Source organism: Calonectris borealis, chromosome 1, assembly GCF_964195595.1.
Source record: "Calonectris borealis chromosome 1, bCalBor7.hap1.2, whole genome shotgun sequence".
Taxonomy (NCBI): Eukaryota; Metazoa; Chordata; class Aves; order Procellariiformes; family Procellariidae; genus Calonectris; species Calonectris borealis.
This window is the reverse complement of record NC_134312.1, coordinates 92992811-93005008: the sequence shown is the minus strand read 5'-3', so window position 1 is coordinate 93005008 and position 12198 is coordinate 92992811. Positions and strand designations below refer to the sequence as shown.

At 40.3% G+C, this 12198-nt stretch overlaps 1 protein-coding gene across 2 annotated transcripts; it reads right to left on the bottom strand.

Annotated features, from left to right (window-relative positions):
* Window positions 1-3326: 3326 nt before the first annotated feature.
* GPR15 (G protein-coupled receptor 15) lies at window positions 3327-5976 on the bottom strand. Of its 2 annotated transcripts, XM_075167114.1 has the most exons (2): window positions 5062-5976; window positions 4915-4984 (listed from the first exon to the last, which is right to left on the bottom strand). In XM_075167114.1, the coding sequence occupies exons 1-2, from the start codon at window positions 5938-5940 to the stop codon at window positions 4925-4927; spliced, it is 939 nt and encodes a 312-aa protein (XP_075023215.1). In that variant the 5' UTR covers window positions 5941-5976; the 3' UTR covers window positions 4915-4924. The 2 variants fall into 2 exon arrangements, with proteins under 2 accessions (XP_075023208.1, XP_075023215.1); XM_075167107.1 differs by having other exon boundaries at window positions 3327-5976.
* Between the last annotated feature and the right edge of the window lie 6222 nt (window positions 5977-12198).

Here is a 12198-nt window from a genome sequence, read left to right as displayed (position 1 = left end):
CAGTGACTACACCACTTGTCTTACTTGTTTCAGGGCAGTAAGTTGGCCCTGCTCATTTTGGATCTGAAGCTATTCCTTGTGTGACTTTCTCCTCAGTCCTTTGCAACTCGAAGTATCATTTAGCGGCAGTGTAGTTGTCAGTGTTAGCACATTTGGTGCTGAAATGAAGGTTGCAAAAATTCTTTGCCCATTTAAGTAAGCACCAGATCTGGGTACAATTTTTCTTTGTGTTGAGATGAAATTCTTTATTTCTGAAAAATACTGATTCATTGAAGCCAAAATGGAGACCAAGAGATGCATCTAACCAGGTCCTGATTTGTATCAAAAAGCAGAGGCACTTCAGCTTTGATTGTGCACATCTCAGGAAAGTGCACCAACCTCTAGATTGTTGGGGGTGGTGCTGGTGGTGTAGCTGTTTTCAAGAAAAACCTCAAAAGGTCATGATTTCGTTCCAAGGCAGTACAAAAGCATCTCTGAAATCATGAAAAGGTTTGTGGGATGGGCAGATGAATGTTCCCATCCAGATCTGCTGACAGATTTTCTAGTAATGCTTTGCCACCTTTTCATGACAATGAAAGGAGAAGTTAGATTACAAAAAAACCAAACCGTATTTCTTAGCTGCAATCTTATCGGATTTATTTTAAAATAATAAAAGTGGGGAAAAAAACCCAGTCCAAATTACGAAGATCTTTGGTAGGTGTCATATCAGAATTGCACCATTTCCATTTCACATAGCAAACCACTTTACAATCATTAAGTTCTTTTAACATGGATAAAATAGGCACCCTGTTACATTACTCAAGTCTACCAGGTTAAATACTTAAAATCACAATAATTTTGGTATCATCCTAGGCTGTATTAGTGCTAACAAATGAATAATGAATATTAACATGGAATAGTCAAAATTCCAGAAGTAAGCTTGTTCAAGCTTAGGTTGCCTTGTCTTTTAAAGAAATAATTGAAAATAATGTTTACACTCTCGTGAAAATGTCAAATAGATCTGCAGTTTACAAGAGTAAAATAAGCACCTTCATAGGGTATGGTCTTTGGATGAAAGCCTAAAAGAATCCAGAGAGTTTCGCTTTGTTGAATTAATTGCCTCTTTTGTGTTTTTTTTCGCTCATGTGGAGCATTTGCTGTGGCATTTATATGTGATTCTCTTCAAGCCTGGCAATATTTAGCAAGTTTATTTGTTTTTTTCCAGATGCCAGTACTAAAGCTTTAGGCAATGGAAGGAGATGTTGGTAGATTTCCTTAGTCACTGTTCCGATTTGATCTGGTATTTTGAAGTATTTAAAAAAAAAAAAAAAAAAAAAGAAACCGGCAGCCGTAACTTAAAATTATTTAAAGTCTTGTAGATTGATTATATTCCAAAGATACTGTTCTGCTTTGGATGGGGATTGAGGCAATAATGAATGAGTCTGACTTACTAAGATATGAATTTTTTCTGTAATAAAAATCATAGGTTAGTTGAAATGCAAGTCTTAGGCTTCTTTTTGTAATTAAAAAAATAAGTCTCTTGTTATGTAATAGTAAAGGTAGAGGGGGGATAAGAGATTGAGAAGAGACTATTAAGACAGTAATTTTTGAGGCTCACTGCAAATAAGATTAAAATTTGAATTGGCACTGTTCTGATTTTCAAACACTGGAAGGTCTGAAAACACAGTTGATGCTCTTCATGCATTGGTAAGCCTGAAAAAGGAGTTTAGCCGTTAGGTGTGGGGAGAAAAGTCTGTCACGTGGAGGAAGAAAACCAAAATCTTTTAGAAGAGGTGATGGGGGAGAAAAAAAATGCATGCAGTGAAAGGAGGGGAGAACAAAAAGCTAGTGTGTGTCTCTGTGATGCCCCCCTTGTAGCCCAGGCACGCATCCCAGTATCTTACTGTGTGCCAGAGAGCGCACAGTGTCACCAGCAAGTGCTAAAGACACTTTTGCCTCCACTGACCCTGTAGTGCCAGCTTTCCACCTGCTGCAGTGAGGGCTTGCTCTGTCAGCCTGTGGGTACAGTAGGGAACTGGCTGGGGGAGTTGGGAAAGATGTCCATGCCTTGGGTTCTAGGTTTGCACTGCCCTTGGGTGAGGTGTGTTTTCGTTTCTCTGCCTACATTAAACAGCACGACCGCAAAAAAAAATGCAAATACCAGGACTTATTTGTAACACCCAAAATAGTCATCCCCATTTACAGATGTTTAGAAAATACAGAGGTGCGAAAAGAAAAGCTATAATGAACGTACTTGTGCTGCAATTACATCAGAGGGATACCTCTTCCGTCATTCAGTTTATAATTTTTTTCCCCTGCTGTCCAGACAGTAGTCAGGTCTTCAGGCTTTGCCCATTTCTCTCAGTTTTTGATGAATGATGTTAGCTGGTATAGCTGTCTTCCCTTTGAACCCTTTTAGCAGGTCTGCATGGGTATAACCGTTCACCCTAGAACTCCCTGTGTCCTCTTCGTAAGTAGGAGGCAGTGACTCTTTTTAGTTAGACCACCCCCTAATTAGAGTAAAAGTAATTTCCATAGATTTGTAAAATGCCTTATTTTACAATTTTTACTCTAGGAGTAATCTCCTGCATCTGATTGCCTGGAAGACAATTCTTAGCTTTGAGGAAATGTAGAAGTCTCTTCTATGGTGATCAAAGTGATCCAGGGACTATTGCTGCAAGTCTTTTTGTTTAGGAGAGACTTGTCTCCAAGTCCCTCTGGTCAGTTACGGTATGGATTTGTGTGCCAGCTTATTCCTTCTCTGGCAAAGCTGGGAGAAGGCAACACAGAACCAAACTCTTAAAATTTCACTTGAAACACTGCTGCCCAGTAAAAAGATACGGGGTTTGCTGTATAATAGATTGCATGCAAGTTGTTACCAGCTTATTTTACTTCTTAAAAAGTAGACTCAAAGGTGTATATTTGCCGACTCTTTTTTCTGTTGGCAGAGTTGAATTTGCTTTATCTTACAGGGCTGTAAGTACCATTAAAAATCTTTTACTTATTGCAATTCAAAATTTGTTTCCATGTATTTTGTTTTATCACTTAGTGATAAAATGACTTCTGCCTCTAGTCAACACTTTTGTGGGTTTCATGAAAGCTAGTTCAAAAGCTTCAAAGGCCAGGTGCAAAAGAGAAGAGAGATAAAAATCTTTAAAAATCAGGAAATATAAAAGGAAAATTTCGAACAGTCTTTTGACACTTAGTCACATTACACATCCTGGATGCTTTATGATACTGATTTATTATATTTATGACAAGCAGTATTATATTAAGCTAAACATTTAACAAGAGAGACAACAGTATATGAGATACTGCAACAACAGCCAAGGTATTGCAGTGCTGTTGGAAGCTTAATACTTTTCTTAACTGTGCCCTTTAAAACATTGTAGCCTGGTTGCTTTGTTTTAAGCAAACATTTCTAGCAATCATTGACATTTAGAAGGATATGAAAGATTTAATAATACAGATGTAGTCAGCTTTATAAAAGTCCAGTACCAGTTTTCTGATGAGCTGCTTAACTCCTTGCTCTACATTTGTTCAGCTTGTAAATCTAGGAGGTACTTCTAGGAGCTGTTAAAAATGCAGAGCTTCCTCTGTTTCCCCAGCCCATTTGCCGTCAAACGGGACATCAGTTGAGCAAGTGGTATCTTCCCCACAGCATATTAAATGCAAGACCTCTGCATTTCCCAAAGATTGCTGGATAGGAATGGGCCAACTTTATAGAGCTGTTTTATTTAGAGAGTTCAACTCTGTAAGTGAACTAAAACATTGGTCCTTTTGAATTCCTTTTCTGTGAGCATCCCTGCACCCAAGTTTTCTCAGCATTCTCTGTGATTCTCCATGCTTCTCACGGAGAATCACTCAAATGGTTGTGAAACTCTGGCTAATTTTGCTTTTCAGGCACATTTGCATTTGACTTTGACTCCGGTGGGAGAAAGTAGCCCTACTGCATATGTCTTTACATAAACCGGTTGCAGCTAAACAAAGCAGACCTGGACTTCGAATGGCACACAATGTCGTACCATTATACAACAACCCAAGCAGTCAGAAATGGTGCCAGATCCTCAAAAAAGTCTTAAAAAGCATGAGTGGTTTTTGTTGGTTTTTTTCCTTTAAGAAAAAAGTTAAATGCAGGATTTCTTTTGCTTGTCTTCTGGTTTCTCTGCCTTCAAGTTTTATCTTTTTTCTGAAATCACAGGGGCTAGAAACTTACTTTAATTATTGTGATCAAAACTAAGATTTAATGCCATAATAAGAAGCTGAGACTTAAAGAAAAATGCACAAAACTGAAGTTACGAGAACTGGTAACACACAAATTCATTAAAACATGGGATTTCTAAATTCAGAAAACCTCCAAAAGACCAGAATTGATCAGGTTGCTTTGAGAACATTGCAACATGTATGTGGGTAAGCTAGGAACCAAAGAGAAGAAACACTTCTGTTGTGTTGTTTTTCTTGCTCTGCGCAGAATAAAAACCTATATACATTTAAGTTCAAAGCTTGCCTCGGAGTGGCTTTGACTGAATCACGTGATTCTTTTCTGTAGTTTGTAGCACTTGTACTGGGGTTCCAGTATAAGTGTTTATGGATATTTCTCGGTACGATGGTTTCAGATTTACACCGTGCAGTGACACAGCGATCATTGTGAACCGTAATTCTGTGGTTCAGGTTTCCTATTCCATCTGTCTGCATTTAAAGGGAAGCAGTGTTCCTCCCACCTGAAGTGCTGCCTGCATTACACTTGCACCTCTGTCTCTGTCGCTTGTTTCTTTTTTTCAGTTTCTCTCACTTTATTCTTTTCCTGCCATCTTTGAAGAGAGAAGTTCCTTTCTCCGCAGTCCCGGCTCCCAGTCAGAGGGACACAGAGCGCTTCCTCTTCCTAGCGGCATACTCCCCCGCAACAAAATTGGATAAGGAGTGGCTCAGGTGAGTGTCCAGAGTATCAGAGTTGTTGCCGACGCTGCTGATTTTCACCCGTGGGCACAGGCACCGGAGCATAGCTCTGCGGATGTAGTTGTCAAAGCAATAGTAAATGAAAGGGTTGGCACAGCTATTGGCAAAAGCAAAAGGGCTGCTCACCTTCATGCCCAGTTGGGCAACCATGTTGGGAAAACAGTCGGGCTGCTTCAGGAGTCCCAAAAGGATGGCCATAAGCTTGAAAAGATTGAAGGGAACCCAGGAGATAACAAAAGCTGCCACTACAATGAAGACGATCTTGATGGATTTTCTCAGTTTCTTATCGTGTTTCCCAGCTCTCTGATAATGCACACAGAGTCTCTTGGTGATGGAGCAATAAAAGGTTAAGATACTAAATAGTGGGAAGAAGAAGGCCAGGATTAAAAGCATCAGAGACACGATCTGTTTGGCTTCTGTCACGGCTTTGTCTGTGCAGTAAGTCTTTCCATATTGCTTCTTCAGTTCTCTGGACAAAAGGGTTGGCATCCCTAAGCAGCAGGATAATAACCAGACACAGATGCAGAGTCCACTGGAATAGGATCTTGTTCTGACCCGTCTAGCGATAGATGGATGCATGATAGCAAGGTACCGGTCAGCACTCATACAAGTGAGGAGGAGGATGCTGCAGTACATGTTGACTGAGATGACATAGGAACTAGCTTTACAGAGGAAAGATCCTACCCTCCAGCTCCCGTCCGATGCCTCCTTGTCCACCCATAACGGCAGTGTGATGAGGAAGATGAAGTCAGATGCAGCGAGGTTGATGATAAAGACGTCGATCAGCCTCTGGACCCGTTGCTTGAAGACCAGGGCTACTATCAGGATGGAGTTGCCGACAATGCCCACCAGGAACACAGCAGTGTACAGGATAGGGAGGAAAGTAGACATATGTTGCAAGTGCTGATACTGGCAGTTGTCATCGTAGTAGTAGTCGTAGTTGAAAGTGACTGTAGTCACGGGCGAAAGCTGGGTGAGTTCCATTTCTGGCCAAGCTGTCTTCATCCCTGCTCTGAGGAAGGCTCTGAGCTCCCTCTACCCTTCTCCTCAAAGTCTTCTTTAAAAACATGTTAGCGACTGAGGGGGGAGGAGTGGGGGGAGGGAGGAGGAGAAAAGTGGTTTGGGGGGGGTAATTTATATACTTTTAGCCAATCGCATAGGCAACAGACAAGCAACGAGAGTCTCTGATTAGTCAAAACCCTGTCTTCAGAATAAACACTTGCTTTTTTTAAAATCAGGTTTAGTTTTACTGATTTTATCTTCATTTTGCATTTGCCTGTATAAGCGAACCAGGTTTGGGTTTTGCATTTATTTTGGGGGGAGGGAAGGTGGTTTTCAAGATTTTGAACTTTTTATTTTTTAGGACAGGATATTGCTAGTTTGCAGAGTTCAAGATTGTACCAGCTCAGAAGTAGTCAGAGAACGGTGAATTCAGGTGCCACATTCTTTGTCTTTACTCAAAACATTTTGTATGAATTGCTTTTTGGGGCAAGTTTAACTTTTCTGAAGCTTAGAGGTTTTTACTTTCTTTGTCTGTTTATGATTGTTGTTTTCTGTTGAGAGTAATTCTCTCATACAAAAATATTTAGGGAAAAACATTTAAAACTACCACCTTCATTCTGCCCTGTAGTTAGTTGCTCTGTATCAGTCCCAGGCCCTCCACTGCTCTGCCAGTGCCCCTCTCCTGCCCTGCAGCCCCTCCAGTTCCCCTAGCCTTGAGCTCCACACCCAGCTTTATGAATGTATTAGAAACTTAGAGGACGGTTTTCCAGTGTGTCATATATTCTTCTGCAATTTGAAACTTGACTTGATGTTCCCATGCCCGCACCGGCTTCCTTCTCGGCCACAGTCCTGGTCTTCAGAGCAGTGGTTTGTTCCTTCTTCTTCTGACTGCGCAGCCCGCATGGCTCTTGAGCCGTTGTTATGTACAGTGCTCGCTTCTCTTAAAGAGCTCTGATTTCCTTCATCTTTCATTTGCAATATCAATATCGCTCCAGCTATGTCTTTCCTTACAGACAGCCCTTTCAGCGTTGCATAAATCGAATGAAAATTCTCACTTTTTAAACTACTGAATTAATTACAGCTTTGTCGTGCATACTAATTTGAAACTTCTACTACTGGTCTTCATCATCCTTCCTCTCTTCTGCAGATAAATTCATTTTCTCCTTCCCCTCCCTCCCACCTGTGTGTTCACAAACCAGGCGCGTCTTCAGGATTCTCAAAGCTTTGAGCAAATCGCTTACCGGAGCGTGCTCGAGCCCCGGACAGATAGATCGCATCTATGTATGTCTCCACAGGCAAAGAGCAACTCCAAATTGCATGGACAAAGATTTAGTCCCTCCAGTGCACTCTGGATGTACTCAGATTCACTCTCCAGTGCTCAGATTATGTGCTCCTGTGCGGCAGGTACCTGGTAGACTTCCAGGCACCTGGAAAAGCAGCCAGCTGTTACTAAACGACTGGCTGCTGGATCAAGGGATATTTAGGTGGCCACTCTCTCTTGTGTAGATATGCTGATGTCTAATAAGGAGCTAATTACATACAACTGCCTTCCTATCAGTAGGGCACTAGAGGACTCTAGCTGACTATTTTTCATGGAATGTGTGAGAATTTAATTATCTCAGTGAGTGTAATTCAGCCATCACAAACTGTGAAAAAAGCTCAAGGTTTATAAAAACACCCTGGCTTAGATTACCAATTTGTATGCCACAGACGTAAGTGTGAACCTGTAAGGAAGCACAGGCTAAAAATCATCTTTTCACCATCTGAAGATTACAAAGGATACACCTTCTTTTTAGCTAAGAATTGTGTAAAAATGCCCACGTATCTTACAGTTTACAGAAATGATTTTTGATGGATTCAGTGCGGAGGTGAGTTTTGTGTCATCTTTGCTTATTTCTGCTTCAAGGAATGTGTTTCAGTTTTTTTGTTCCAAGAAGCACTGGGAAATGGAGGCATTCTCTTTCCATCAGTACTAGAGTAGAAAATCAGCTGAACTCTCCGGTCTGTGGTATAGTAGTTCTGCCTCTCCTGCAAAGATGGACCTACAGGTTATTTTACTCTGCACTTAGATCCTAACACCTTACATGCAGTTGCAAGCTTTAGAAATCAGGCACAAACTTCTGTCCCTCCATCTCACATTACTGCATGCTCCTTCTTGAAATTCACTCCCTCCCTCTCCCCATCCCAGAGCAGACAAAAAAGTGAGTAACTTTTTAAAAAGCTTAATGGAACCATAAAGATAAGCATATGTCTATGTATTCTTGTGTTTGCGGTTCCTCACTTTTTTGTCTCGCTGTAGTTTAAGAGCCTTACTTACTAAAATAAAAACTTAGATAGTAAACCTTTCCCAACAGGGATCAACTCTATTCTCTTGAATTTGCTCCTGAATTTGCTCTCTTGAGTGCTCTAAATAGACTTGTGGATGTTGCTGTGTGTTGCCATATTACAGATGTGACACTTCCTTACCTGGATGGAAGATTTGCAAAGATAATATGAAGCATTGTCATGAATAATGAAGTGATCTGTAATTATCCGAGTGAAGCAGCAGCAGGCGTATTTGTCGGTAGTCTGTAAGCCTTGTGGTTTTATTATGTGGCATTGATTCACTTAGGCCATCATGCAGGGTCTTACTCTTCCCAGAGCTCATTTCCCTGAGGTAGAGCCAAGCTCTCAAAAATACTCAGCATATGGAGGTTCCCTTCATAACACTTCTGCATAGACATTCCAGAAAGCTCAGCATGTGACGTGCTAAGATCCAAGAGATGTGGTGAGATGTTTTGTCACCAGGAGGACAGCTTCCATCCTCTCTTCAACCCCCTCCTAGATTTCCACAGCACTTTCCTCCTCCCAGACCTTGCCAGATATCTGTAAACCCTTTTCCCGAGCAAAATTTTCTGCTGAAGCAACAGCTACTGGCTTGGCTCGGGTGTATGTTCTTCCATTCGGGGTACCCATCTTGTCCAGCCCTTGACGAAGCTCTGAAAAAATGCAGCCGCTGGGTGCTGGCCGATTTTGAACCTGAAACTGAACCTAAAGCTTTTGTAACCACACACCCACAGCAGATGCTGTTATCGTGGCCGCGCATTTGGCCAGTTCTGCTTTAGAGCATATGTTTCTCTGATGGTCCTGCCTTTCTCAAATGCACTTGTGAAGTTTGTTGTGTCAGTGTTTGTACAGTTCCTTAAATCTTCCTCATAGGAAATGCTGAGGTATTTCCAACAGTAGCAAAGGAAAAGATTTCATGTCTTTGTTCACAGTTCTGTAAAGCTTGTGATACATGTATTACTGTAGCCTTCTAATTTTGTGGCAAATCAGTAAAAGAGATGCACAGCAGAACTATCTGCACAGGAAGTATTCAGGGTTGTTGATTTAGTTTGTTACACACACACACCCGCCCCCTTACAAATTTCTGCAATTGAAGCATTTCTGGTAGCAAGGTGTGGGTTTGGGGTTTTTTTGAATTTTTTTACATTCTCTATTTTACTGATAGTTTAAATGTGGTTTTATTCCAACTTGTACATGTGCTTTTATATAAGCACAGGCATCTATATAAGCTACGTATCTGTAAAGTATTAAAGATGATAAATGCTGAGAAGGAACAGAGGTTCATTTGGCTGTAAAAGAAAGTGTAGTAGTTTCTAAATGATTGTGCTTCAAAAACCTTCTGTGAGGAATAGAGATTTGTAAACCTAATTAAAAAAACAACCAAAAAAACCCACCAAATTGGCTGAAACTGCCCTACTATGCTATAACCTAGGTGAAGGCAGGCTCAGAGGTAACCAGATGAATGCATATCAACAGAAGTTTCACACGTGAACAAAGAGGAGAGGGTAGAACTGATTCAGGTAAAATTGTGGGCACTGAGACAATGCGTCGGGATAGGTTGAAGTAGTTTCATACTTAGAGCAGTGCTCTACAAAGTGTGGTACGGGAAGAAAATATTTTTTGTACACTTAATAAAATAAATATTTTATAAATATTGTTTATTTCCTCTTTATCTCGTCCTTTTTTAATTTATATTTTTGTGTATGTTTTATAATGTACATAACGTATTAGTATAGTAGTACATGTATATGATTTAAAAAAAACCCAACCATATAATAGGGGTGCATGCTCAAGAAGTTTTTACTGATGGGGTGCATGATAAAAAGGTTTGCAGACCGCTGACTTAGAGGACAAGTGGGTGTCATTAAAGCGAACCTGTACTATTCATCGTATTTGGAAGAAGCACATCGAGGTCTTCTCTCTGTGAAAATTATAATTAGGGTGGGGTTTTTTTAGCCTACCGTGTTCTGTGCCACAGATAGAAAAATACAGAAGGCAGAAATAAAGGGAGACTGTATGAAGAGATCGGAGGGGAATCCATGGGATTTTCTGGTCATTCTGGCTATGTGAAATGCTTATAGATGGTGCCTAAAACACAAAAACTAAAAATGCCCTTTTTATTATTACGACGAGAGTATTTGTTGGGAGAGGCAGTATCGTGTAGTAAATTAACTGGTAGTATTGGAAGAAACGGGCGGACTTTTGAACACCTTTTTTAGGTCTGAATCAATAACTCCTGAAGCGAATATGATATATGTGATATATGAAGAAGGTTTTTTCATTTCTGATCTCATTTCTCATCCTCTATCAACCTCATTTAATACAGATGGTGCCCCCTCCTACAAATGTTTGTTTATTTCCGTAGACTGTGAGAGCTAAAATAACACAAATTTTGTATGACACAATTTTTTTGCAACATACTAGGGTTTTCTTTGTTTTGTTTGCAGTGCTCTGATGTTAAACTCTTTGTCAGTGCCTGACAACTCCTGTTAGAGGTACTAACTAATGCACATGATCCAGGTCAGCTATCGAAGAAACTTCAGTTTTGCAAAAAGCAAGAACAGCATTTAAGCTATAGCCATCAGCGTTATTCCCGTAGTGCTTTCATGTGCAAACTGCCACAGTTTCTGCACAGTAAAGCAAACTTTTGCTTTGAAAACCTTCCCAAATGATCCTGTTCTGTAGCTAAACTGATCAACCAGTGGTTCTGCTGAGGCACACTGAGGATGTGTGAAAAGAAGAGAAAATGAAAAAAGATAGGTGTTAGCAATGAATGACTGTGCGTTCGTTTGTAATGTTTTTATTGGGTTACTCTTATTATATGGAGGGGTATTTTTCCAGGAAAAAAAAATCCAGGTGAAATCTGTAGAGAGTATTTGAAATTAACAAATAAAATGAAAACACATCTCTTCCCTCTGGCTGTTTTCGAGCAGCTGCACACATCATATTGATCAGGGCAGATTATGAAGAAGAGGCCACTGTAGTCTAATTCAATAATGAAAGTAGCAATGGCTGCAAAATTTTCCAGAATTGATTCTCATTTTTACGAGATTAGATCTTTTAGGAGAAAAACCTATAGACTTGCCAGTGTTAGATAATTCACTACGATTTACAGTAAACAGTTCCAATTCTGCTTACCCCATGGCTTAGAATACAGAGGGTTTTTGATTGTTTTTTTTTTCTTTTAATGTTTTCTAGCTTCAACTTCTGATCGTTTTGCCAGCTATACTGAAAAAACTATTACTGATTTTTTTGTTCCCTATTGCCATTACATGTATTTTATGGTCTTGCAACTCCTTAGCCCTCTCTTCAATAAATTAAATTGACTGACCTGTGATATATTTCACTGAGAGAGGTTTTCTAATCGCTCAGTGATTTTCATGTCCCTTTTCAGGTTTCTCTCTTACCAACATGTCAAAACTAGACACGCTATTTCAGCAGCCAGCAGCAACTCTACATGCGATACAACTTCTTTCCTCCTGGTGATTTCTGTTTATACGTCTGAGGTTGCAGGAAAGTTGGGTTTTTTTGGCCACAGCACCATCTTGGCAGTTGGTAATCCACTGTGGCCCGTTTGTCCTTTTCATTTTGTGCTTTCCAGGATAAAGTTTTATGTCAGGTAAGTATAGCCTCCACTCTTTGCTCTTAAATGAATGAGCTCATCGATGACCTTATTGAAATGCATGTTTGCTTGCCCCCGACTGCCAAATGATCAGGTCACCCTGTACCAGTGCCCTCTCATTATTTACCCTTCCCTCAGGCCTCGTGTCATCTGTGAAGTTTATTGGCAATACTCTACTTTCTTCTAGGCCATCAATAAAGATGTCAAATATTCTAGAGTCTAGTATAAATCCCAGTCAGACCCCAAATATGGCCTTGTAGACAGTTACATTATGAGGTGTTGGTGAGACGGTTCCATGATCTGGAAAGGTGGGA